The sequence below is a fragment of the Monocercomonoides exilis genome, assembly GCF_001643675.1.
Source record: "Monocercomonoides exilis strain PA203 chromosome Unknown scaffold54-601524, whole genome shotgun sequence".
Classification (NCBI taxonomy): Eukaryota; Preaxostyla; order Oxymonadida; family Polymastigidae; genus Monocercomonoides; species Monocercomonoides exilis.
The window spans coordinates 322,555-350,000 of NW_027150599.1; the positions used below are offsets into that span (position 1 = coordinate 322,555).

Here is a 27,446-nt window from a genome sequence, read left to right on the forward strand (position 1 = left end):
GATCGAATATATACAAGGCATTAACTTTTGCTTCGATTCTTTCATCAGTTAATATTCCAAGTTGTGTTTTTATTTGTTGAGGTATTTATCCAATGATAAAAATTCACTTTTCAAACACTCGCCAATTGGATCCAAACCATTTATTGCATCTATTTGTGTTTGAATAAAGGATTTGATGATCTGAATCAATATCGATCAAGAAACATCAAAACTCATGCTATTTGTTTTACTGGCTTTCACATTTGCAATTTCACAAGAATTGGATGAAGCAAAACCATATATTGTTTACGTCAAGCAAAGTGGAAGTGACACCAAAACTGGTACTGAGATCGGTCAGGAAAGGAAATCTTTGAAAAGTGCATATGATCTGCTGGGAGATGATGAAGCATGCAAGATCTGTGTTGTTAATGATGAAACCGCATTTACAGTAGAAGCAATAACTTTCAGCAAAAGTGAAGGAATAATGATTGAAGGAGTTGACATCAAGGGAACGAAAAATGAAATCGTTTCAATTGACTGCGATGTTCATCCAAGTGGAAGTCTTTTAATATGTAGAGAAGATACTGAATACAAATATTTGGCATTCCACTTTCCCGTTATTTTAAGCAGTTATGGAACATATCCATTGATTCATGGGGTTGGAAGGGAACTCACCATAAAAAACTGTCAATTTATTCATCCCCCAACAAATAACAAAATTGGGGAATATGCCGTTGTGCATGTGGAAGGCAGTAATATACATATGGATTCAGTTGAGTGTATTGATGAAAATCAAACAATTTCAATTTCTCGCGCAATTTTTTTTTTTGCGAATCCCAAAGCAGTATCATTAACGAATGTGACTTTGAAGAAAATTTCCAGTGATAGTTCACTCGTTACCATAGAAGAATACAAAGATATTGAAATGGATGTGACTCTGAATAACTGTTCTTTCATTGAATGTCAAGCTGGATACAATGGAATTTTTTTGGTTTATAGCGAAAGTTGTGAAAGCATGTTCACAATTGAAGATGGAGGTGTGACATCTTTCATCTCATGCAGTGGCAGTGGATCTAATGCCAAATCTGGTGGAATCTATTTGGAAATGCCAAACATTCAATCAGCATCTCAACTGAAATGGCCAACAAATGGAAAGAACCTGGTATTTCAGGATTGCTTTTGTGGAGAAGGAGAGTCAAAAAAAAACATTGGGCTGTTCATTCGAATGAAAAATGATTCTTTGTTCAAAGATATTGCAGATTCAATGATGAACAGTTTTGCAGCTGATTACACACGAAAAGATAACTCCTGGTTTGTTGTTGGATATGACAATAATACCAAAAAAGAATATGATTTCGTTAGCACATATTTTGATCCACCTCCTCAAAAGCCAGATAATATGTCAAGAGCATTTGTGGAGAAAGGAGGGAAGGGAAATGGAATCGATGTAAATTCTGCAATCAACAGCATGAAGGAAGCTTATGATTTCTTGGAAAAAAGTGGAAAATGTTTCATTGACATAATCAAAACTGCAGATCCTGTGAAGGCTGAAGGAATCATCTTCTCAGCCAACTATGGAATAACAATTGAAGGAGTGAATGACAATGGAGAAGGAAATATAGAAGTTTCCATAAATTGTGACGTTTCTGTTTCATCTGTTCTCTTTTCTTGTCAGAAAACTGTGGAATTCAAGTATCTGGCATTCCAATTCTCTTCAACAGAAAAGAATTGGGACTCATTGATCAGTGCTGGATCAGGTTCAATATCACTGAAAATATCAACATGTCGATTTGTCAGAATTGGATCACAAACACAAGAAGGAATGAATTCAAATGCTGATGGAAACAGCCCCTTGGCAAGCAGTCTTGTGAGTGTGACATCTGGAAGTGTGGAAATGGACACAGTGAAATGCACAGATGAAACCTCATTTGTGTCATTCTCATCATCACCCTATTCATTTCATGGAGCCTATGTTGTATCGTTAAGTGATGTGGAGATCAACAAAGTGAATGCGGAAAGTGGAGCAGCGATCAGCATCAGAGATAAAAGTGATTCATCTTCAAATGTTTTAATTGAAGGACTGAATGTTCAAGAAGTGAAATCGGAGAAAGGAGCAGCAGCAGGGTTGGATATCACCCTCAGTTCAGAAGAATCAAGAGTTTCAATTGGAAGGGAAAGCAAATGTTCATTCAAGTCATGTTCAGCAACAGAAGGGAAATCAGGAGCAATATTCATTGAGATGCCCAAGGCAACATCGAATCTGAAACTCCCTTCAGAACACAACCTGGAGATCGACAGCTCAAACACAGCTGGCTCAAAAACAACTTCTCTGTTCATTATTGCCCCAGACTTCGACAAGTTCTGCAAACAAGAAGATGCCTTTGAGTTTGCGAATGACTATGATGATTCCACTGTTGGGTGGGTTGAGGGAGCAAAAGATGCAGATTCAGAGCCTGAAGATGTGTATGAGAAGTATGTGAAAGTGAGACAAGAGAAACTGAAAGATCAAAACAAAAAGAAGAAGGCAGGGATCGTTGTTGCCATTGTTGTGCCGATTGTTGTTGTGGTTGCAGTTGTGGTGATTGTGATTGTCATTGTTGTTGTGAGGAAAAGGAAATCAAGAAATGAAGAGAATAACGGAAAGGAACAAGAAATGAATAATTGATTTTAAAGAGATCCATCATATATTTTCCAAAACAACATTAGTTCTTGATATTCTGTGTATATTCATTTGCATAATATATTCTTGCTTTTTTATTACTTTTTCAATTTGTTTAACTGTCTTTTTCAAAGATATTCTCACTTAATTCAATACATATCACTCGATAAATAATACTATGAACACAAAATATTACCGAAATCTTTTTATTGATAAATATAGACGCCTTTTTTTTTTTTTTTTGTTTTTTTTTCAAAATGTGAAAAATACACTGAAACTTTAGAGAAATCAAGAAAAATAATATTTCAAAAAACTTATAATCTCGTTAACAAAAATTGCTATTCATTTGTTATTGTTTTTCAATAACAGAGACTTCTTTTAGAATAATTTGAATAAATAATGTTGATTCATTTTCAATTCAATTTCGTAAAAAAAACACAATTCTTTGTATTCATTCAAAAAATTAATATTCAGATTGAATTAAAATAAATAAAGGAAATTGTTATTAAACGACATCCACATAACTTGAAATTGTTTGTCCAAATAAACAATCAGGAAAAGAAGCACACAATCTCAATAAGAATTTTTATCTTTTCAATCAAAGCAAACAAATGTGAAGAAAATGATTTCTTTCATTGTCGAATTGAATGGAGAGCTGCAAATGATTCAATTGATAGAAATGAAACATTCACCTGATTATTTTCTTTAATCCCTTTTTTCAGGGTTGCTTGCAACGCTTGAAAAAGGTTCTGAAAATGAACAAAAATGCATGATCTCAGAAATTGATAAAACTGTTGAAGAGATGGATGCTAATGAACTGTTTTCAGTATTTACCACAGAAACACTCAACAGAAACGATGGAATGATTGAAGAAAATAAAATATCTTTGAAGAATATGTGTTTGTTGTTGAAGCACATCGGAATTTTCAAAGAGACGAACCACTAATATTTTCAACGATTCAGAGAGTATCCATCTGGAAAAACAATTCATAAGATGATTACTGAATAAGAGCAGAAGAATGAAGGGAAGAATGAAAAGCTGCATGCTGTCCTTTGTGGATGCTATTTGTTTTTGATACAAAGTCTTTTCAACTGAATTGTTTTCCATTTGAGTGCCTGTCATTCTGAAAGTTGCCTTTTAAAAAGATGAAAGCGAGGATGCACAAAAAGAAAGTGGAAATTGCTTTGCAGGCTCTGAGTTCCATTTGTAAGCATTGTGTTTTAAATTTTCATGATTCTTTTTGTTTTTTTGATGTATTTTTATAAATGCGAGTGGTTATTTTTGAAATCATAACTTTTTTCAGAATGTTGTTTTTTCTAAGATTGTTGTTCATTTTGAAGAGCTTTTGGATTCAAATTGCAAAATCATCACAACTGTTTTTAAACAAATCTTTATGTTAAAATAAAGAAAAAGAAATCTATATAGAGCATTTTCATTTTTCAAAGTTCATTTGTTAATATTCTAAAGAATCTTTTGAACCGATTGCTTTGAACGGAAAAATACGGGTAATTGTTTTAGAAATAATTATCTTTCATTCAAAATTTTCTGTTCAAAAATTTCCCCAAAAATATGGATTAATGATCACTGAAAAGTGAAAAAGCACAATAAAGAAAGTCTTTTCTTTATTTCAGATGAATCATTAATTTTTTTTAACACTCGTGATAAATTGAGCATCTTATTTCAAAAGCTCTTCCCAATGACAAACAACCTTTGATAAATCAACACACCGAAAAAAGTTATGATTTCAAAAATAATCGCCCGAATGATATTTAAAATAAACACCCATATTAAAGCAGAAAATCGAGAAAAAATAATATTTGGATTTTATCAAAGAAATCCACAAACATCATCAGGAGCATTGCAATCAAAATAGACCGGCATGTCAGTGTGCTTGGTCGCTTTTTTACCGAGAATACTTAGAAAGAAGAAAGAAACAAGTGATTGTGAATGAACTGCATTTAGCGAGAAATGCAACAAATGAACTTTAGTGATTATTGAAATGCATTGATAAGAAGAAGAAAGAAGAAGAAAGAAGAGAAGAAAAAGCGAATAAAGTGGTTATATAAAAGATGTGACTCCAAATAATGAACGAGTTCTTTTTGCTTTTCAAGTCATGAGATTAAGTGTATGACGAAGTGATACACTATGTTGTTGGAGTGAGCAGGGTTTCGAGAGAGAGTGAAAAAGAAGAATGTGAAGAAGCTTTTTTCTTTTGATCGAGATTGCAAACATAGAAAAATGTTCATTTCGATTCCTTGTTGCATGGAGACGTTTTTAATCTGATTTTGGAGTAGGCACAGAAGCCAACATTTATCAACTTTTCGTTATTCAAACTCTCAGTGTTCTGTTAGAGAATTATAAGCATGCTGCAAAGGAAGGCAGAAAGCAAAATTGAAGAAGCAAAAAGAAAATCAGGTCAGATAAAGTTTCTTGAATTATTTGAAGAAGAAGTGGATGAAGACTTGTTAGAACCCTTTTCATAAATGTTTATTAATTAAAACACTTAGTTAAATTCCCATACATCGTTGAATAGGGTCATAATTTTAACTTGACCTTTTTTTATCAAGACCTTTTTTTTTAGTTAAATCAGTATCTTTTCCCACAATTTTATGTTTCAAAAGAATTTTTAGCACATATATGAATTCAAAAGATAAAAATAAATACATTTTGAAACAAACCCAATTTCGCATTTGGGGAGATGGTGGTTAAGCTCCTTCATTAAACTTCTGTATGGAATTGGAAGGAAACATGTGGCACAAAACCATCAGTTTGATAAATATGTTATTTTAAGAATTTTTTTTCATTTCATTTCAATCGAAAAATTAAAAATTATTATGATCTTAAGAATATAATTAATAAAATGATAATTTTTGTGGAAATTTAATAAAAAGAAGGAAAGAAAAAACTGTAACGCGCAATGTCTTCGCGTAAGTTCAGGAAGTATCACAGTCGGCTGGAGCGAATAGCTCACATCGTTGTAGATGGAGTTGTTCGCATCACAAATGCTATTAATTCCAAGGAATTTCGTCGCACAGGTTTCAAAAATGCAGTTTGAGCGCTGAGAAAATGAAGGCTGGTTGGAAAAGTTTGCAGACCTGCAACAGTAGTATGCAAAAAGGAACAGAGAGTTTCAGATATTATTCACATTGAAGCAAAGTCTGGAACATGATTAACTTTAAAAAAAAAGTAAATTGGTTTGTTTTATTTGCATTCCTTTGTTTTGTTCATTTGTTTTTCAGATTGAAAATGTTATAAACGACAACGATGACGAAGACGCTCCATTTACAGAAGTTTGAATGTCTGCAACTTATGGCCTTGTCAAGCAACACACGGAGCTGAAGACTGGAACACCGAAAAATTTGGATATCAACCGACTGGATGTTTCGTGCAAAAGTGTGTTTTAAAACCCTGGTGCGAAACATTCGACGAGCTGCACGAAAAATACCATTTCATCCCAGTTTTAATTTTAAACATCGATGAATCTTCAACGCAAGTACTTTCAGATTCAAAACAGCTTGTTGTCCAAACAGCAGATCCAAAAGCAGGTTATACGAAAGAACCACCAAGAAAGAATAATTCTTCATTCGTTGCAGCTGTTGTTACAGATGGGAATACCTTTCCTTTTGTCATTTTGTGACCAAGCGTCAACCTGCCAGATGAGCTGAAATGCCTGTTATCTCCAACGCTTGAGATATGGGCAAATAGAAATGGCTGAATGGACAACGAGTCCTTTAATATGAATGCTCTCACAGTTCTTCTTCCTTCTATCATCGAAAAAAGAAAGCGCATGTCACTTGAAAACGAACACATTCTTCTCCTTCTTGATTCACATGCATCTCGCGCTGATCCATCGATCCTGCGAGAATTCCAAAAACAACAAGTCGAGATTTCAACCTTCGTGCCATACATCATTCACCTGTGTCAACCACTGGACAGAGGAGCGTTTGCTGTGTTCAAATCTGAACTGACAAACAGATTTGAGGCTCCATCTTCTTCTTCATCTTCCTCCAAACGAGCAGCAATTTCCGATTTTCTGCATCAAGCCATCCACACTGCATTATCTCCTTCTGTTATTCAGAAAGCTTTTGTCTGCAGTGGTGTTCTTCACTATTCTTCTGGGCCAGTTCTTATGAAACTGCACGAATCTTCAATTTACCCTCTTCCATCTAGAAGAAATAGATTCAACTTTTTTGGAAAAGTGATAACTTACGAAAACCTATTTGAGAAATGGGAAAATCATTTAAAAATGAATATTGAATGGAAAAATGAAATGGATGAAAAGGAAAAAGATGAAATGAAGGCTGTTGTGGATAATAAAAAGTTAATATCAACTTGTTAAATACGATGATTCAGAAGATGAAAAGAAAGATTATGCATTAAATCGAGGTGAAGGAAAAAGGAAAGTTATCAGAAGAATTAATTCTGATTTTGTTTTTTATTAATTTTGTTTTTTGAACTTTTCACACTTCATTTTTTTGGGTCAGAATAAGAAAAAGTTTCAAGATAAAATAATGACTCTTATTCTGATGTTTGTTCAATCCATGAATTTTTTGCTAAATGGGAACAGTTTCTATGAACGTTAGCAATTCAGTTCTGGATTCACATGTTAAAGATCATTCAAAAATTACAGTTGTCCAAATTATAATATTTCTCAAACATAAATCTGAACAGTTCCATAATATTAGATGACATTTCAACAGGAGAATATCAACATTTTTTCAAAAAAGAATGACTTTATCCTTTTCAATTCTTGGTAATTATTCAGGAAATTATTATTCTATTAATTTTTGTCACAATGCTTTTTGAAATGAGATGATTTTTCAAAATATAATAGAGCGATTTAAGAAAAAAATATCCCATAACTCTTTTTTCAAACATTACACCAAAAATTATTCAACATCGAAAAAGTTTAATTCAACATCGAAAATTATTATTCGAAATCGAAAAAGTTTCAAACAACATCGAAAATTCTATATGATCAAAAAATTTAAAAAAATTTTTAAAAAATTCATTCTCATGTCAGTTTATTTTCTTTCAGAAAATGATCAAAGAAATTTATCAATTTCAATCAGAAAAACATTTTCTGATGTTTATTTGGTGTTTGATTGTTTGAAATAGAGTATATAGGATAAAACTGAGTTATAATAAAACTCTTTACATTTGTTCAGAAGATTATAAGCAATTTGAGCAAAAAATAAAAGTGAAAGGATAGTTCATGTTCTTGTTTTGTGCACAAAAAGACAGAAATTTTTCTCATTTATTGAAAACGAAATGATTTGAATTTCATTCATTGCATTGGAAACTGATAAAATAAAACATTTTCAATATTCAAAATGAAAAAAGAATCGTTGATATCAGTCTTTATAATAGAAAACAGTAGTTTAAAACAAAATGAAAACGTTTTCAATAAATAAACATTTGCAATTATAAACATTTGTGTCTACAAAATTTCCTTGGTTTTGACATTAATTGAAATACTGAACCAATTATCTTCTTTTTCGATTTTGAATAATAATTTTCGACACTGAATTTAATATTTTCGATTTCGAATTAAAGTTTTTCGATTTTGAATAATTTTTGGTGTGATCAATTTCCTAAAAAAAAAAAAAAAAAAAAAAAAAAAAAAAAAAAAAAAAAAAAAAAAAAAAAAAAAAAAAATACAACTATCTACATGTTTATCTCTTTCTTTTTTCACAAAAATTCAATATTGTTCCAATTTTTGACAATTTATCTTCTTTTTTCTTTTCTTTTCTCATTTCTTTCTTTTCTTTCTTTCTTTCTTTCTTTCTTTCTTTTTTCTTCTTCTTTTTTGGAAAAAATAAAATACTTGCATTTTTCATTCGGCCACCTTATTTGAAAAATCAGATTTCATTCGCAATTCACCTATTGTAATTTTCCTTCATCGGAGCAACAAAATACAAATAACGTAAATTACTCGATTCATAAATTCAATCAAGAATAGATTTAAATAAAAATTTAATTTGAAAAGTTTGTTGCTCTTTTGAAAGTTAAAGTATCTGTCTCAAAACAAATTTCTTCACAAAACAGAGGTTATTATAGCACCTCCTAATATCATTCACAAAAATCTAAAACAAATAAAGTTGGTAAAACAAAGATCTTATCAATCAATCCCAAATTCAAAAATCAACAAATATAACCCAAATAATTAAAAATCAAGATGGAAAAAAAACTTGAAGGATAAAATATAAAAATTTCACTCCTTCGTTTCAAATAATAAATTGAAAATTGAAATAAAATTTTTTATAGAATAAAATTAAAAATAGCATTCAGTAATGAAGTGTGAGGGATCACAAAAGTAAAAAATTGTTCATAAATCTCAAAAAATGCCTCAAATTATTTCAAAATTATCAAATCTGAAGGAACTTTTTTGTTCAAGATAAAAATAATCAAAAAAAATTAACAGATAGAAACTTGATAAATAAATATTAAAACTTCTAAATTACCGAAGTATTTTTTTAAAGAAAAAAGACAGATAGAAAGAAGAAACATCTAATTGCTTACTGATTTGGTGTTGAAACAGACGGAGAAGGAGCGGCAGAATCAGCCTTGCTCGAACGAGGTAGTGGAGGCAAAATGCTAAACGCAGGCAAATTGCATGGATTCGTATCAGATATTGGGCTGTTATCTGCAGGCAACTGGGCTCCTCCGCTTAACTGTTCACCAGTAAACGTTGACGTTCCGGGTGAATGGACACCAAATGACGGTGAGCCAGAAGCATGGCCGATGATATTGCTGCTGCTAATTCCACAACTGTTAATGCCATTGCTATTGCTGCGGCTTGCCATTCGAGGTGGAGAAAACGCAGACACATTCCAACTGGATGATTGGGAATATGGAGAAGACAGCAAATAGTTCATCGAGCACGGCTGCAACAGACTCAGGGAATTTGCATTAATTCCATCTGCAGCAAAAATATCTGTCTCTCCGAACGAGTCTGCACCGCTGACAGAGAAGCTGCTTCTTCCAACAGCATTTTCTTCAGTTGCAGACTCTTTTGAAGAAGAAGAATGAAAATCTGAAGAACAAAAGTCAATTGAGTCAGCTATGTGTTCTTCTCCTGCTTCGTCATCTGTACTTTCTTCGAAGCTGTCAAATCTTTCATCATGTTTAGGCTGCTTTTTGTCTTTTCCTGTTGCTCCTTCAGGATGTGCCTCCATTTCACCAAGTTTCACCACATGCGAAACGAGCTCTGTGTCACCAAACAGCTCCACAGGAGAGTGACGGTCGACAATCATAAACTCCTCGCTTTCATCATCACTGTTATTGCCTTCTTCGTCCTCTTCTTTAACTTCCTCTTCATCTTCCATGTCCACTTCATCATCCCCCTCTTCCACTTCTTCTGTTACATCTTCACCATCTGTATGTTCTCTTTCTTCCTCAAAAGTAGTTTTCTTGCTCGTTCTGTTACTTCCACCTCCATTCCTTTTGTGCTTTTCAGAACTCAAAGATTTCTTCGTTTTTCCGTCTGCTTCTTCTTTCTTGTCTTTCGATATTCCAATCAGAGATGCAATCGATGACCATCCAAATGATCCGCTGTGCCGTTTTAGTTCTGCTCCTTCTTTCTTCTTCTCTGTTGTTTGGCTTTGTTTGCTTTCTTCATTGTGTAAAGCAGGCAAATTGGACACAATTTGAGGGTTTTGCGCGTTTTGCATTGCTTGAACTCTTTGCTCATTCATTGGATGCTGAAATGTTGGTAGCTCAAAGTGTGTTTGTGAAGTACTCATGGAAGATGAAGGCAATGTTGAATCTGCTTCAACCCCTTCAGACAAATGTGTTGCTTCGGATTCATTTGTTTTTGAGTTGCGTTGCATAGATCGATTCACACTCACAATCAACACATCTGCCTCATCCAGAATGCTTATTTCACTGTTGTTGTTAGTGTTCAATCCATCGTCTTTAATCCTTGTATCCGCATCAGTTCTTCTAGTGATATTTTTCTTGTGTTCTTCAATCTCCATTGAATCTGCTGCATTTGTTCCTCTTTCTGGAATTAAACTGCCATTTTGGTTTTGCCTCGTTTCATCTTCCACACCTCCTAATTGTCCAATCCATCTGTCTCTGCAATCTGCTCCATTTGAAGTGAATATGTTTGAAGATGATGTTGCAGTTGCAACAGATGAAATGGAATTAATATTTGAATAAGAAAAAGAAGTGGTAGCAGAATATGTTGATGTTGATGCGGGAGAAGTTGAAATTGAAGGAGAAGAAGATTGCAATTGAATGCTGCTGGCAGCTGCATTCGAAGCTAAAATCGGTGAAACTGTTGGCTCAAGCGTGGAAAATAGTGTAAAATTCAACCCAATTTTGCTGTTCGTCGCAGCTAATCGAGCTTCCTGCTGAGCTTTTGAAGGTGCAGCCGCGTTGACATCGTCTGAATCAACAAGTCTGAACAGAATTTCTGTTTCTGATTCCAAATGAACTTCTGAAGTGTCTGACACAACTCCTTCAAAGGCATCTCCACTTTCGCTGTTAACTGCTAATGAAGAAGAAGATGATGACGATGATAAAGGTGACAAAGTTGAAGAGAGAGAAGAAGGATACCCGATTCGTTTTGATTCAGTTCCGTTCAAATTTGTATTTGCATTTGCATTCATATTTGAGTTCACACTTGAATAATTGTTTGTCTGGTTACTAAAAATAGGCGAAAATGCCTGAGCATGGGGCATATTGTGATCAAAATCATTGTAATTCAGAGAAAGCGCCTGAGAGAGTGCCTGGGAAAGTGTTTGAGGCGAGGCAGAAGAAAAAGAGGAGGAGGAAGAAGAATAGGAAGGAAAAGAAGGCAAATGTGCGTCAGAAGAACTAGAAGCAGAAAATGGATCCGCATTTGATAGTTCATTTGCTCTTTCGCCTGCATTCTGATTGGGAATGTTGTTGATTGCATTTGGCCGTTGCAGAAGAGGCTTGAATCCAGGGAAGAATGAGGAAATCGAATTTGATGCAGAAACAGCAGCAGATGAAGGAGAGAGTGATGATGGAAGAGAAGAAGACATATTATCCTGAGAAGTTTGCTTTGATTGAGAAGAAGATGCAGTTGTTGAATCTGCTGCCGAAGATGCATTGTTAGCTTCATTCAATGAACCATTCGCATCGACTGTGGGAAGTGAATAAAATGGCTGCTTTGCGAAAGCTGTCTGTTGCAGTGTAGACAAAGGTGGGGTTGTGATGATGGTGAGTGGGTAAATGTTCCCTTCATCGTCCTTTAGCCCTTCTGCCAGTGATGATGGAGCATACAAATGGTTTGGGGCTGCTTTAGCTTTTGTGTTGGGATTTGAGTCAGAATTTGCATTGGATGCTGAATTGACAACTTGGAAGTCGAAAATTGACTTTTTGTATTCCAAAAGTGGTGGTTGGATGGTTGCTGGTGTTGAACCAAGAGAAGATGTGGAGGCTGCAACAGAGTTAGAGGAAACAAATGAAGAAACTGGAGAAGAGGAAGAAGAAGAAGGCATTGTCATTCCAGTAGATGCTGAAGCAGAAGCAGAAGTAGAAGCAGAAGCTGATTTGTTTACAGCTGAAATTTTGCTTCCCAACTGTTGATTAATCTCTTTCATCTTCAGCTGATGCAGTTCTGCATCTTCATATATCACTTGTGGCATGAGAACAACTCCACCTTCACATTCACTGCCTCTTCCTCTGCCTCTGCCTCTGACTATCTCCTCCCTAATTCCTCCTCCAATTATTGAAGGTGAATGAACTGATGCAATCCTCAAAGACCCTTCACCAGATGTTGGACTTAAACTTGACCTTGAATTTGAGCCAATCCCAAAACTTAAACCAGAACTGGAATTCAGAATGTCATCTGACTCTGAGTCGATGCTGGTGAAGCCCATAAGATCAATGTTCCTCTCAAAAAGATCTCTTTCTATTCCACTTCCTCTTTCTATTCCTCCTCCTCTCCCATTTTCGATTCTATTGGATATTCCCCTTTCTGTTGAATATATTTTATTGTTACCACTATTTGTGTTCATGTTGCTGTTAAGATTGTTAATATCTATGAGATTGCGCAAATGTGATGGAGATGATCCCAACTGACTTGCAAATTGGTCAAATATCGAGTTTCTAGACACTGACGGAGAAGAAGGGGAGAAGATTCCATCACCCAACAGCTGCAGAGGAGACGAAATCTGTTTATGAGAAGGAGAAGATGGAGATGTCAAAGAGAAAGAAAGGTTTGAAAGAGGAGCAGATGTGAAAGGAGGAGAAAAAGAAGATGAAAGGGAAAGGGGAGGAGATTCAGCGGAGGGGGCAGGGAATTTAGGTACAGCACCATGTGGAAGTGACTGAGTTGTAGCGGAAGGGGAAGAAAGAGAAGAGAAAATAAAAGAAGAAGAAGGGAGGGAAGAAGAATTGATTTTGTCAGCTGCTTGTTCTTTGGATCTACCAACCGTACTATTATCAACAGAATTCAAATCCATTATCATTTTTTCATTAACACTTGAATTTTTATTTAAACCATTCATATTGTTTCGAATGATATTGTCTTCTTTTCCACCATTTGCGCGTAATCCACCAAAATTCCCCATCACATTATTCTCATCTGTTAGTTTCCCATCTTCTCCTCTACCACCTCCGTTTCCTTTCCCCTTTCCAACATCATTTGCTGCAGCCATATTTTTCATTGCCAAGTATGAAACACCAGAAAACCCTTGTTGATTCACAGGAATCACAACTGCACCAGTCGCTGGTTGTGCCTGCAAATACTGATGAGAGAAATTCTGTGTAAATTGATTCGTTCCATTTGACTCAAAGGAGCTGCTTCCCATTGGAGTGCTTGAAGCTCCGCTGTAGAATCCAGTAGTTGGATACACTGAGCTGCTTATTGCAGGTGATGGAGGAGAAAATGTGCTGAAGCACTGCAGAAGAGGAGGAGAGTTAACAAACACTGAGGGGATAGGGATGTTTGTGCTGTTTGACAAGTTTGGAATGTTTTGAATAGCTTGTGTGTTTTGTAAGTTTTGTAAAGGCGAACTATTTTGCTTTTGTTGTTGAACTTGCTGAACTTGCTGAACTGGCTGAACTTGTTGAATTTGTTGTTGCTGTTGTTGTTGCTGCTGCTGCAATTGCATTTGAGGCATCATCATGAACAACATCTGTTGTTGATATTGAGACTGAAACTGCTGCATTTGTTGCTGTTGTTGAATTTGCTGCTGAATTTGTTGAGAGGCAACTCCATCAATCACTGCTGTTTGTGTGGCTGGTACAAACATCGGCTGGAACGGAGTCTGCATTGCAGCGTAAGGGTATGGCTGCATTGCATTCCATCCTGCTGGGAGTGTTTGACTGGCTAGTTGTGATTGAGGAATCTTCAGAAAAGTTAATGTCTGCTGCTGCATTGGAGGCTGGGACTGTAGCATTGGCTGTTCTAACTGTGTTAGCTGTGGCAACTGTGAAACCTGTGTTTGTGTTTGTGTTTGTGTCATGGATGACATTACTTTGCCTTCTCCTTCTTTCTTTTCCTGTTGATTTGTTCTTTGAATTTGCTGTTGTTGATAAATTTGGTTGGATGATTGCGATTCCATCACCATGGGAGAAATTGGCATGATCTGCATTGCTGTATTTTGTTGTTTAGCTCCATCAGAATAAATCTGTTGTGAAGTTTGTGTTGAAATTTGGGTTTGTTCGGTCGCTTGCTTTGTTTGTACAGACATTTGCTGTTTTGTTTGCAAAGAAAGTGAATTTTGAGTGAGAAATTCGTTTGTTTCGTGCTCAGCAAATTCGTTTGTGTGAAAAGATTCATCTTGATGCAATTGTTTCAAGTTATCTTTTGAAATATCTGATTCTAATTGATTTTTTGACAATGTTTTGTTTTTTTCTGTTGAAATTGAAGATAATTCACTTTGAATGTTGCTATCGTTTATTGCTTCTTTTTGATTCGCATTTGACGCAATGCTGTTAATTCTGTCTTTTTCAATCAAAACATCCTTTTGTGTGTTCTCTGTCCGATGCATTTGTTCTCCTTTTTCCGTGTTGACTGTATCAATCACGCCTTCATTTGAAGCAATGGAAGAAGAGGAAGAGGAGGAAGAGGAGGAAGAAGAGGAAGAAGAGGAAGAAGAGGAAGAAGAGGAAGAAGAGGAAGAAGAAGAGGAGGATGATACTGAAGTTGTTTGCTCTCCAGTTCTCTTTCCTTCCTGTTTTTTCTCTTCTTTCTGTGCTTCTTTTATGGAATCTTTAATGTTTTCTTTTTTATCCTCTTTTTTCGCATTTCCTTTTGTTTTTGTCTTTTTTGTGTTTTGTTTGTGTGTTCCAGTTGGAAGAGCAGGAAAAGCATCAATTGAAAGGTTTGACGGAGGAAGTGAGGAGTTAAACGATTGAAAAGATGAAGATGATGATAAAGTTGTTGTTGATGATGATGGTGAAAGAGAAGAAGAAGAAGAAGAAGAAGGTAATATCACTGAAGATGCTCCAATTGTACTTCCATCTTCTTCTTCTTCTTCTTCGTGTTCATTTGATTCCAACAACTTTTTCACCAGTTTTGGGTCATTTTTCATCATTTTTTCAAACAATTGCAATTTCTGTTCAGTTGTCAGTGAAATCCCAGAATCAGCAGAAGGCTTATCATTTGACATCGAAGAGGAAGAGGAAGAAGAAAAAGAAGAAGAAGAAGAAGGAAGAGAAGAGGATAGTGAAGACACATTGTGTGCCATTGGAAGATTATTCATTGCAACGACAGAATTATCAGCATTTGACGATGTTGAAGAAGAAGAAGAAGAAGAAGAAGAAGATATCAATGAATTTTCTTCCTTCTGAATTTGTGAATTATTCTCAGCTGGAATCTCTTGTTGACTCACATTCTGTTGAATTTGCTTTGTTTGTTGTTGCGAAGCTTCGATATTCTGAAGATATTCCATAGAAATTGGTTGTGAAGAAGAAGAAGAAGAAGAAGAAAATGATGATGATGATGATGAAGGTTGTTGAATTTGTTGATTTTGCTGAATTTGTTGAATTTGTTGTTGCATCACCCCAAACTGATTGAAAGGAGCCATCATTCCACCTCTGCCTTGTTGAAATGGAGCAGAAATTGAGTTATTGAAAGGAGGTGTTGTTGATGAAGAAGAAAGAGAAGAGGAGGAGGAAGAGGAGGAAGAGGAGGAAGAGGAGGAAGAGGAGGAAGAGGAGGAAGAGGAGGAAGAGGAGGAAGAGGAGGAAGAGGAGGAAGAGGAGGAAGAGGAGGAAGAGGAGGAAGAGGAGGAAGAGGAGGAAGAGGATGAAGAATTAGAAGGAGAAGAAGAAGAAAGATGAAGAGAAGAAGGAGGAGGAGAGACAGAAGAAGGAGAATTCGAGTGGAAATGAGGCTGAAAGGGGAAAGGCATTGTTTGGAAGGGAGGGATCATTTGAGGCTGGAAGGAAAAGGAGTTGATGGGATAAGCCTGAAATTGAGGAAGAGAAGAGGAAGAGGAAGAAGGAGAAAGAGAAGAAGAAAGAGAAGAAGAAGAAGAAGAAGAGGGAGAAGGCAGAGGAAATCCATTGAAATTGCCAGGAAACTGATAATTGTAAGGAAACTGTGGGAAAAAAGAAGCAGAAGGAGGAGGAAAGGGAAAAGATTGAGGTTGAAGCTGAGGTTGCTGAATTATTTGCTGCATTGTTTGTTGTTGGAATTGAGCTTCGTGCGGAAGGATGATGGGGAAGGAGGACGAAGGCATTGGAGGAAAAGAAGAAGAAGAAGAAGAAGAAGAAGAATTTGTTGATGAAGCAATAGTAGAAGCGCTAAGCGAAGAAAGAGCAGGAGGAGAAAGAGAAGAGGCAGGAGATGTTGTACCAGCAGCAGCTGTTGATGAAGCAGAAGTAGCAGTAGTAGAAGAAGAAGGAAGATGAGCAATGGAGTTATTATTGGAAGTTGTGGTTGCTGTATTTGAGAGAGTGGGGTTTATTGGAGATGAGGAAGAAGATGAGGAAGATGAGGAAATAGAAGTTTGAAGGGGAATGAAAGAAGAACGAGGAATTGATGAAGCAGAAGCAGAAGCAGCAGCAGAGGAAGAAGACGACGAAATCTGGTTCGAATTTACAGAAGAACCTGAATAATAAGTAGCTGAATTAATTTGTTGTTGTTGTTGTTGTTGTTGGGATTGAGATTGTGATTGTGGTTGTGGCTGTATTTTGCCGGCAGAATGAGGCGGAAGCGTTGCCGGCAAAATAATGTCACTTATGGTTTTCTGCTTCTTCTTCATTGAGGTGCGGACAAGCACGCCTTCTATGATGATCCCTCCGCGTGTTTGCTCAAGGGCTTTTTGGGCATTCTGTGTGAAGGGAGATAAAGAGAAAGCAAGTTAAAAATTTGAGTGGAAATTTATTTTTTATATGTAAAATGGAAATATAATAACATAAAATCATATAAAAAAGTGCAAAAAAGTGCAAAAAAATAGCAAAAAAAAAAAGAAAAAAGAAAAAAGAAAAAGAAAAAGAAAAAAAGAAAAAAAGTAAAAAGTAAAAAAAAGAAAAAGAAAAAAAAAACATAACAGATAAATAAATTCACAATATATTCTAAAAAATATATTATTAATAAAAATAAAAATGAAAACTCCTCTTCCAATCACATACCTTCTGCCCTGTATCATTCTTCTGATAGTACACATCTCCAAATCCTCTGTACCCTCCCTTCTCTCTCAGCGGCAGCACCACTCTTTCACAGACCCCAAACGCGCTGAAGACTTGTCTGACCCTTTCCTCGCTGAATCGCTCCATCGCCCCCGTCGCTGCCTCTCCCTCAAACATAATATGGACACAGTTGCTTAGAGAAGACGAATCACTCCACCCAATCTGCAGCTGCACCCCTTTGAATAGCCGCGTCCCTGCTGTCGCCTTCGCCACTTCGGCTTGTGACCGCCGCGCGAACTGGATGTAGGCGGCTCCGGAGTCCTGGGTATACTCGATTTTCTCGACTGAACCGAATTTGCTATTGTTTATAACAGAATTTGTTTTGATAAATCATAATTTTTTGTATATATGTTAAATATTATTTACGCACAATTATTGCTTTCATACCTAAAAAAATCGTGAAGTTCCTCTTCTGTCGTGTCAAAGGGAATATTCTTTACAGATATATTCGAATTTCTTGTAGCTGGGCGGATCCGAATCGGCTTTGATTTAATTGCCTTTAATTTATAGTTTTTTTTTTTCAAATTTTTTAATTTTTTGATAAAATTTATATGTTTGCATACTACAACGTTGCGTTCTTCGAGAATTGATGTAACTGGTACTGAAGACGTAAAATAAATAAAACCATATCCCAATCTGACTTGAGTTCTTTTGTCAATTTTGATGTCCACCTTTGCAACTTTTCCATATTTCTCAAAATAATTTATGATATCCTGCTCTGAAACATCGCTTGGAATATCACCAAGGAAAAGTCCCCCTAAAAAAATAAATGTATTTATATGATTAACGATGAAATTAAATGGAAAGAGAGATATTGTAACGGTAAAAAAAGCATTTAATTGTTTTTTGTTGTGAAATCAATTAAATTCAAACGTTCTTCATCATCGGGAGTTGCTATTGCAAAAAGTTAAAATATCGTGATTTTGAAAGCATAAAAAACAATTGCACACGTTGTGGAAAAGATCCAACGGAATGAATCATAATTATAGCAAACAATAAAAATAAATAGTTCTCAAAAGATAAGCGTTGTTAAAAAAAAGAAAGAGAATTATCTCTCAAAATAAACAAATTTAAGGTTCTGTTTGATCAAACATTTCATTCTAAAGAAAGTTTTAAAAACGAAAAATTATATAACTGATTGATTAAAAATGAAAAATTGATAAAATAAATGAAAAAAAGCAAAACAAATTAAAAAATTATTTCTTAATTATCAGATTTTTTAGAGCAAAGATTGCATTCTTTTTCTGTTGAATATTTCAGAAGTCGGTTAAATGAAGTGAAAGGAGGAGTTGATGAACTTTTTTTTGCAGGTGAATCAATAGAAGATTGCGGAGATAGAAGTGATGGTGGGCAGCATTTCGAAAATGGCAAATAAGGTTCAAGATAAATTGTCATTTCGCCCAAATCTTTTTCCTAAGAAATAAAATTTTTAAAAAGATAATGTATTGGGTGCAATAATAATAACGTCAATTATAAAGAAATACAAACGCTTGAATCAGGGGACTTAAGATTAACTCTGAAAGTCTGAACAGTTGAAGATTTAGTGCAGGATGATATGAGCACATCTCTGGTAAAATAAAACAGATCAATGAAAATCAATAAAATGTTAAAGAAAATGATAATAATAAAAATAATAAAATGTTATTGAAAAAATAGAAAGAAAGAAATTTCAAAAAAAAATGACAGAAAAAAATGAATGAATGATCAAAACATACCCAACAGCGACTTTGTTCGCCTTTCCAGAATCGATTCGATACAACTCCAAATGTAATGGATGGCACATGAGATGATGAAGAAAATACAGAGAGACATTCATAATGTACCTGAGAAATCAATGGAGAATATACAAATGGAAGGAAAACAATGAATAATTAATGAAAAAGAATTGTCGTTAAAAGTTTATGTCAATTAACATAAAAAATGCAATGAATAAAAACTCAATTGAATAGCAATTGATAAGTTGAGGTTAAAATAATGTTTTAGTCAAGTTCAATCAAAAAATATAAACTTTCTTTCTTTCGAAATAAAATTATAAGTCTTTTTTTTTTTCTTTCAATTTCATTTGAAACATACTTTGTCAAATAACTCCAGTTCACATTTCCATCAAACGAAGCCATCTCAATTGTCGTGTAAGTCACATCAAACAGATAAAAATCAACAGCCACAAAGAACGAAAATGATGGAGAAGAAGGAGATGATGATGATGATTGGTGTAATGATGAAGTGAATGTGTTTGGTGGGATATCCATTTCCGAAACAGGAACACCTGCTCCAGCTGAAGAAGGAGGAAGAGAAGAAAGAAGCGATTTGTCCAGCTTGGCGCTTCGTATTTGGAGAAGAAGAATGTTTTGTTCTAAAAGTTAAAAAGAACGTTTTTTTGGATATGAAAATATTGAGTGAAAAATTAGTAGAATGTTGATTGAGTGTGTATTGAAATAATAAATTTTGACAACAATATCCAGAAATCAAACCTTCAGTTATCACCAAATCTTCGATACTTCCGCCAAATGCGCGAAGATTGCGAAGTCTTTGAATGAGCAACTCGTTTTCTTCTTCTGTTTCTTTCACTCTTCTTTTCAGTTTTTGCATTTGAGTTTTTTGTGATTGGATTCCGCTGGAAACATCGTCCTTTTCAGACAAAATGCGGTTCTTGAAGAATGAATGGAGAAATAAATGAGTGAAAAGAAATTATGTGAAAATTTCATCGGTTAATATTATGTGGTTAAACAAAGAATCAGAAAAAGCATCATATAAATATGAAAGAAAATGAAAAAAGAGAAAAAGAAATTTTTGAATCAAATAAACATATTAATAATAATCCATACAAGTTTATCAGAAACTTCATTTCTCTCTTCTGTTAATTTTGCATTTGCTGTTAATAGTCGATTGAAAGAATTAAATTCACAAATAAATATGAATGCCAATAAATAAATGCAATACATAAATCGAAAAAGAAAAATAAAGCAAAAATATAAAAAGAGGAAATCAGTATAAAATACGATGTTACAATATCATGAAGTAAATCAAATTCATATAAAATGTATTTAAAATAATTCATTCTAAGCAACAAAAATTGTTGCTAATTGCACACCTTCAGTCAACTGTTTGTTTTCTTCCTTCATTTTTGACAGTTCGTCATTCAATCGATCAATTTCTTCGCTTTTTTCTTTGGCTATCCTTTTCCACATGCCCTCCTGTTCTCCTTCACTCATCTTTCTCCTTCTTCTTTCTGCTTCTGCTTCTTCTTCTCTTCTTCTTCGCTCTTGTTCCAATCTTTTAGCCTCCATTTCTTTCTCTCTCTTCTTCCTCTCAGCTTCTTCTGCATCTCTTTCATTGTTCTGCTTCTTCATCTTTTCTATTTCTGCCTCAAGTTCGTCGTTTATGTTGTCTGCATCTTCCAATTCTTTCACAAGTTCTGTCAATTTTTCACGATATGCTCCTAATGTTTTCTCATATCGCTCTTTATCTTGTTCTCTTTCTTTTCGCTCTTCCCTCAACTACATGCAAATATATCAACACAAATGAACAAGCAGAATACATTTTAAAAAAGCAAGAAAAAAGAAGAATTTGAAAGTTACATGTTAATTGCATTTTTTATATTTTATGAATGATTCAACCTGCTGCTCGGCATTTTCAATCTTTCTTTCTAGCTCTCTTTGTAAAGGTGAAAACTTCTGTTCGTCTTGCTTGCTAAGTTCACCAATAGAATTCATGGATTGTATTTCTTTTTGCAATGCACTTATTTCATCTTTCTGCTGTTGAATTTTTTCCTCTGCTTTTTTAAGTTTTCTTTTCAATGTTCTAATTTCGCTTTTCAAATCTGCAATTTGATCTTCAAGATCTTCAATTTCAGACGAATCTTGAACGATAGGTCTTCTTTCTCGACGTTCAGGCAACTTAAACTATTTGAATGAAATTAGACCTTCAAAAAAAATAATTTTCAGAAACAAACATCTTGATCAATATATGAGAATCGAGGAGGTGGCTCAGGGCTTTGCATTTCTGCATTTAAACGCTTCTTCTCTATATCATCAAGTTTTGAAAGCAAATCTTTTGTTTCTGCAAGCACTTTTCGCCCATCAGACAACGTATCTCCGAATGGATCATCAATTTGAACTGGTCTCTTCACTTTTTGTGTTGCTTTCGGTACAGGCTTGGGCATTTGCTTTCCAAGTATTTTTGCTTCCCGTCTCGTCATGCCAAAAAGAGGGTCAACTGCTTGGTCTGATGAAAAAATTAATATTTCAAAATATTGAATTTCTGAAAACCTTCCTCAAAAAATAGTCCATATGTATGTCCAATGTTTTCAAATGATTTTTTTAATTCAGGAGATAAATGTGTTGACGAATATAAACGTCTGGTTCTTGGAGAAGACATTAATTTAAATTGTGATGATCTTAATTATTCACGGCACCCTTTACACAATACACCTTTCCGATAATTTTTCATTTAACGGTAATTGCAAGAAGTATTTTTGCATATTACATAAAGCAACTTTATACGGTTTTTATTTTTTACACATGTTGAATTTCTATATTTTTAATAATTCAGTTTTTCACGTTTTTCTTTTGCACCTGAACATAGTTCATTTTTTGAGCTTCGCTACGAAATGGAAGCAGTGAAAACTGTAGCCGCAAAATTATTGCAAAATTTAATTTCAATATTTAATGCAACTACAGCAATTGATTTTAAACTTGACGATGCGAACCTTGATAACAATGATATTGAAGCGCTGCTTACTGGTTTGAAATTTTGAATAATATTTTATGAATATAACTTTATTAATTTATAGGTGATCGTTCAACAAAGTTACTCCTTGATTCTTACAGTCCTATGGATATTCAATCTCGTTTCGAAAAAGTTAATATTCCTCAGTCATTGGAGAAACTTGGATTCACCCACCTTCGATATATTATTGACACTTCGGATTCATTTGTTCATAGGCTTGTTGTGACCGACGACCTTCTTCTAGAATTGTCTTTTGGCCCTCAAGAATCACTTATTGAACTTGCAGCATCTCTCTTTGGAAATGAACCCACGTTCTTATCGGAGCAAGAGCAAAAAGAAATCGATGCGATAAAATCAAATGAGGAATTTCTGCGCGAAGCCGAGAAAGAGAAGCTCGAAGAGCAGAAGCGGCGCGCAGAGCGGGCAGCTCCAGAAATCCCCGACCTTCCTGTTCCGGAGCCAATTCCGGAGCCTTCTCCAACTCCGCCTTTCTCTGAAGTCGCTTCTCCTGCGCGTGCTGCGAGTGAGCGAGAAGAAGTGGCAACCCCCGGTGAATCGGGAAATTTCGTGGGGCTAGCTGATGGATCTTCAGTGAGTTCGCTAAATGCTATGGAGCATTCTGAAGTTAGTATAAAATCTCCTTCTTTCACCTTATCGCCTGTTGGACAGATGCTGAAGGCAAACAAAACCGGAGAAATTAAGAATAATTCTCCGAAAGCGAAGGTTGCTATGCAAGCTGCTGGGGTTCTTTCTCCGATAGCGTCTTCTCCTCTGATGAAAGAGAATTCTATAGAAATCAAAAATGTTGATGATAAAGAAGATGAAGCAAATAATAATAATAATAATAACGCAGAAAAAAACAGAAATTTGAGTGAAAAGCAATTAAACAATGAGAAAGTGAATAACCAAGAAATTGTTTCAGTTATTTCGAATGAAAAATCAGAGGAACAAAACAAAAGAAGAGAATATGAAAAGAAAGAGGAAGAGAATGACGTGTTAGGATACGAAGCTTTGACACCTATTGTTATGATTCCAAAAGAAGTTTTGAATAAAGAGAGAAAAGAAGGGAAAATAACAAAAATTGAAAAAATTGAAAAAATGGAAAAATCGGAAAATTCGGAAAAATCGGAAAAAGCGGGAAAAGAAGAAAGAAATGAAACTTTTCGGGAAAAAGATGAAAAAGAATTGGTGAATGAGGAAAATAAAGTGGAAAACAATGGAAATTTTATTGAAGAAGCAAAAACACAGAATGAAAACAAAGAAAATGATTTGAAAATGGAAGGGGGAAATAACATGAATGGAATTAATAACAATAATTATGAATCAAATTCTGCTTCTTCTGCTTCTTCTTCAAATTCTCCTTCTCCTTCTTCTTCTTCTTCTTCTTCTTCTTCTTCTTCTTCAAATTTATCAGCATCATCTTCTTCTTCTCTTTCTCCTTCTTCTCTTTCTTCTTCTTTTTCTTCTCAACCAAATGAAAAATCCAATCTTCAATCAACAATCGATAATTCTTCGAAACCTAACCAAAAAGAGGAGAAAGAAAATGAAAATGAAAAGGAAAAGGAAAAAGAGAAAGAGAAAGAGAAAAAAGAGAAAGAGAAAGAAAATGAAAATGAAAATGAAAAAGAAGAGAAAAAGAAAGAAGAAGAAGAAGAAGAAGAAATCGCAAAAAACGAGAAAAACATCCAAAATTCAACAGAAACACAAAAAAGAATAACAAAAAAGGAGATAGAAGGAAGAGAAGGAAGAGAAGGAAGAAGAAGAAAGATAAAGATCAGAAAGAACAAAGATACGTCTTCTTCTTCAATGATGAAGAAGAAGACAAAGACAAAGATGAAGATGAAGATGAAGAGAACAAGAATTTTTCATTTCCCTCGCCCTCCAATCGGCAATCCACGTGTTCTTCACGACACACTGGTGCAACTGTGGGATGAAAGCATGATGCCTTTCTTCTTCTCTGGATCTTCTAATTCTTCTTCTTCTTCTAATACAAATAATTCTTCTTCTTCTTCTTCTTTTTATCTAAATTCTTCTTCTTCTTCCTCTTCCTCTTCTTCTTCTTCTTCTCTTTCTTCTTCTTCTTCTTCTTCCTCTTCCTCCTCTTCTGTCGTCGCAGAGCGCCATTCGTTCTTCCTCCAGCCGTCTCTCTGGATTTATCCTTCTTTTGACCAGGTTTTCCTTTCTTCTTCGCTCAAATTGACTGAAATTTCGCCTCAATTAAAGGAAATGCTGATGCATGGGGCATGGGGAAAGGAACTGAGGAGGGTGTGGAGGAAGGAGAAGGAGAAGGAGAAAGGAGAAAGAGAAAGAGAAAGAGAGAAAGAAATGGTGAAGGAGAAAGAAAGAGAAAGAGAAAGAGAAGAGGAGAAGGAGAGGGAGAGAAGAAGAGAAGAAGGAAAAGAAGAAGGAAAAGAAGGAGAAAGAAAAGAAGAAGGAAAAGAAGGAGAAAGAAAAGAAGAAAGAGAAAAAGAAAGAGAAAGAGAGAAAGAAAGCAATTTTAACCAAAGAAACCGATTTCCAACAGAAATTCAGGAATTGTTAGCTCCTTCGGGTGTGTGTCATTTGTTTGAGGAGAAAGAAGAAGAAGAAGGAGAAGGAGAAGAAGAAAAAGAGAAGAAAAAGAAGGAAGAGAAGGAGAAAGAGAAGAAAGAAGAGGAGAAAACGGAAGAGGAAGAGGAGGAAGAAGGAGAAGGAGAAGGAGAAGGAAAGAGCAAAGTGAATGAATTAGATAATCTAAATAACATTACAAACAATAATAACCAAAAAATGTCTTCTTCTTCTCTTTCTCCTTCTTTCCCTTCTTCTTTCCCTTCTTCTTCTTCTTCTTCTTCTTCTTCTTCTTCTTCTTCTTCTTCTTCTTCTTCTTCTTCTTCTTCTTCTTCTTCTTCTTCTTCCTCTTCTCCTCCTCATCCAAGGAGCATATTCCATGTGTTGAATGAAGACAGTCTGAGAGAAAATTCTGAGTGGAACATGAATGAAGCAAACATGATGATGATGAAAGATGATGAAGAAAGAGGAAAAGAAGAAGGAGAAGAAGAAGGAGGAGAAGAGAAAGAGAAAGATGAGAAGGAAAAGGAGAAGAAGGAGGGAAAGGAGGAAAAAGAAGAAGAAAAGAAAGAAAAAGATAAAAAAGAAGAAAAAGAAGAAAAAGAAGAAGAAGAAGAAGAGGTTAGCATTTTGTCGCATGCTGAACACACAACATCAAATCATGTTTCGTTTCCATTGACAACTGATTCATCTTCTTCTGAAGTTATGTTGGATTCTTCCGTTTCTTCTTCTTCTTCATTTTATATTCCTTTTTCTTCTTTTCCTTCTCCTTCTTCTTCCTCTCCTTCTCCCTCTCCTTCTCCTTCTTCTTCCTCTCCTTCTCCCTCTCCTTCTTCTTCTCCTTCTTCTCCTTCTTCTTCTATTTCATCATCTTCTCCTTCTCTTTCTCTTCATCAGCCAACTCCTCAGCATCCTTCTTGTCATTCTCCTGCTATTTCTTCTTCTTCTCCTTCTCCTTCTTCCTCTTCTTCTTCTTCTTCTCTTTCTTCTCTTTCTATTTCTCCGGATTCTTCTTCTATTTCTCCGAAGGAAACAATTACGCAATTAAACAACAAAATAGATGCACAAATTGAACAACAACCAAATGTAAGTATTTCTTCTTCCTCTTCTCTTTCTCCTTCCTCTTCTTCCCTTTCTTCTTCCTCCTCCTCTTCCTCTTCTTCCTCTTCTCCTTCTCCTTCTCCTTCTTCTCCTTCCTCCTTCCCTCTTCTTGGTTCCACCCCTTCTTTTTCTCCTTCTCCTTCGCCTTCTTCTTCCATCATGTCTGCCTTTACTGCTGATATTTCTCGTATTGCTGCTTCTTCTTCTTTTTCTTCTTCTTCTTCTTCTTTTAATTCTAATCCAAATTATCCATTTGTGCCTTCTTCATCCTCTTCCTCCTCTTCTTCTTCTTCTTCTTCCTCCTCATTTTATTCTTCTACCTCTTCCTCTACCTCTTCTTCTTCTTCTTCTTCTTCTTCTTCTTTCTTCTCTTCTTCTTCCTCTTCCTCCTCTTCCAACCTCCAGCGTCTTTTTCCTCGTTCTTCTTGTCCGTCTCATCTTTCGTATCTGATTGATGCGCGAATAAGACGAAGCGAGCTGAAAGTAGAGCAGCTTCATTGTTTTATTAGAGAAGAAAGAGAAATGGTGGAGAGAGCAAGATTAAAGGCGATGGAGGAGAGGGAGAAGGAGAGAGAAAGAGAGAAGGAGAGGGAAAGGGAAAGAGAAAGAGAAAGAGAAAGAGAAGAAAAGAAAATGGAAGAAGAAAGAGAGAAGGAGAAGGAGAAGGAGAGAGAAAGAGAAAGAGAGAAGGAAGAAAGAGAAAGAGAAGAGAAGAAGAGGGAAGAAGAAGAAGAAAGAAGAAGAAGAGAAGAAGAAAGAGAAAGAAAAGAAGAAGATTTTAATGATTTCAATGAAAAATCGATGAATAAACAAGAAAACGAAGCAATTCGACCAATTTTTGTATCAAATTGTGGATGGGACGAGAAAGAAAGAGGAGAAAGAGAAGAAGAAGGAGAAGAAGAAAGAGAAGAAGAAGAAGAAGAAGAAGAAGGAAGAAGAGAAAGAAGAGAAGGAGAAAGAGAAGGAAGAGGAAGAGGAAGAGGAAGAGAATGTTATGAGTTTTATAATCCACCTGAAAGGAAAGAAGAGAGAGAAAGAGAAGAAGGAGAAAGAGAAAGAGAAAGAGAAGAGAAAGAAGATGGCAATAATAACAATAAAAGTAAAGAGAAAGAGAAAGAAGAAAAGGAAAAAGATGAGAGAGAAAGAGAAGAAAGAGAGAAAAATGAAGAAGAAAACAAAGAAAACAAAGAAAACAAAGAAAATGACCCAAAATATGCAGAAAACTCGATATTTCAACCAGAATTCGATGAAAATTCCATTTTTGAGAGCAGATTGGGAAGAAATAGCAAATTTCATCGTGTTTCTAAATCTCATACACCTCCTGGTACCTCTTCTTCTTCTTCTCTTTCTTCTTCTATTTCTTCTTCTCTTTCTTCTTCCCCTTCTTTTAATACTTCTTTTAATTCTTCTTCTTCTTCTCATTCACTTTCTCCTTCTCCTTCTCCCTCTCTTTCTCTTTCGTCATCATCATCATCTTCTTCTTCTCTTTCTTCTTCTCTTTCTCCTCCTCCTCCTTCTTCTTCTTCTTCTTCTTCTTCTTCTTCTCATCTTCGTTCTCCTTCTCTCCATTCGTATTTCTCTCTTCGTTCTCATCCAAATTCTAATAATAATAATATTAATATTAATAATAATCAAAATTCCCCTTCTTCTTCATTTTCCTCTTCTTCTTCCTCTTCCTCTTCTTCCTCTTCTTCTTCTTCTTCCTCTTCCTCTTCCTCTTCCTCTTCTTCTTCCATTTCTTCTTCTTCCTCTTCCTCTTCTATCTCTTCTTCTTCCTTTTCTTCTTCCTCTTCTTCTTCCTCTTCTATTTCT

General features: G+C 35.1%; 4 protein-coding genes across 4 annotated transcripts in view; 3 read left to right on the top strand and 1 right to left on the bottom strand.

Moving 5' to 3' along the window:
- Positions 1-214: 214 nt before the first annotated feature.
- Positions 215-2,644, top strand: MONOS_11543 (uncharacterized protein; the record flags this gene model as incomplete). Its single annotated transcript, XM_067864083.1, has 1 exon — positions 215-2,644. The coding sequence occupies one exon, from the start codon at positions 215-217 to the stop codon at positions 2,642-2,644; it is 2,430 nt and encodes an 809-aa protein (XP_067720360.1).
- A 3,731-nt stretch (positions 2,645-6,375) lies between these two features.
- Positions 6,376-6,978, top strand: MONOS_11544 (uncharacterized protein; the record flags this gene model as incomplete). Its single annotated transcript, XM_067864084.1, has 1 exon — positions 6,376-6,978. One exon carries the CDS (start codon positions 6,376-6,378, stop codon positions 6,976-6,978), a length of 603 nt encoding a protein of 200 aa, XP_067720361.1.
- A 1,343-nt stretch (positions 6,979-8,321) lies between these two features.
- MONOS_11545 (putative RNA recognition motif domain containing protein) lies at positions 8,322-21,635 on the bottom strand (the record flags this gene model as incomplete). The annotated part of the gene is made up of 15 exons (XM_067864085.1): positions 8,322-16,900; positions 17,202-17,556; positions 17,646-17,755; positions 17,822-18,015; positions 18,132-18,152; positions 18,557-18,671; positions 18,747-18,825; positions 18,974-19,081; positions 19,332-19,611; positions 19,730-19,907; positions 20,084-20,130; positions 20,350-20,755; positions 20,876-21,160; positions 21,211-21,482; positions 21,527-21,635. 15 exons carry the CDS (start codon positions 21,633-21,635, stop codon positions 9,158-9,160), a joined length of 10,302 nt encoding a protein of 3,433 aa, XP_067720362.1. The 3' UTR covers positions 8,322-9,157.
- A 49-nt stretch (positions 21,636-21,684) lies between these two features.
- Positions 21,685-27,446, top strand: part of MONOS_11546fu11547 (uncharacterized protein) — a gene marked incomplete at its 3' end in the record, with an annotated part of 8,309 nt that continues 2,547 nt past the window's right edge. Inside the window, exons 1-3 of the mRNA XM_067864086.1 lie at positions 21,685-21,761; positions 21,810-22,000; positions 22,051-27,446. The exon at positions 22,051-27,446 is cut by the window's right edge and continues 1,473 nt beyond it. Of these exons, the coding sequence (XP_067720363.1) occupies positions 21,868-22,000; positions 22,051-27,446 (5,529 nt within the window). The 5' untranslated portion in view covers positions 21,685-21,761; positions 21,810-21,867. The remainder of the gene's footprint in view (positions 21,762-21,809; positions 22,001-22,050) is intronic.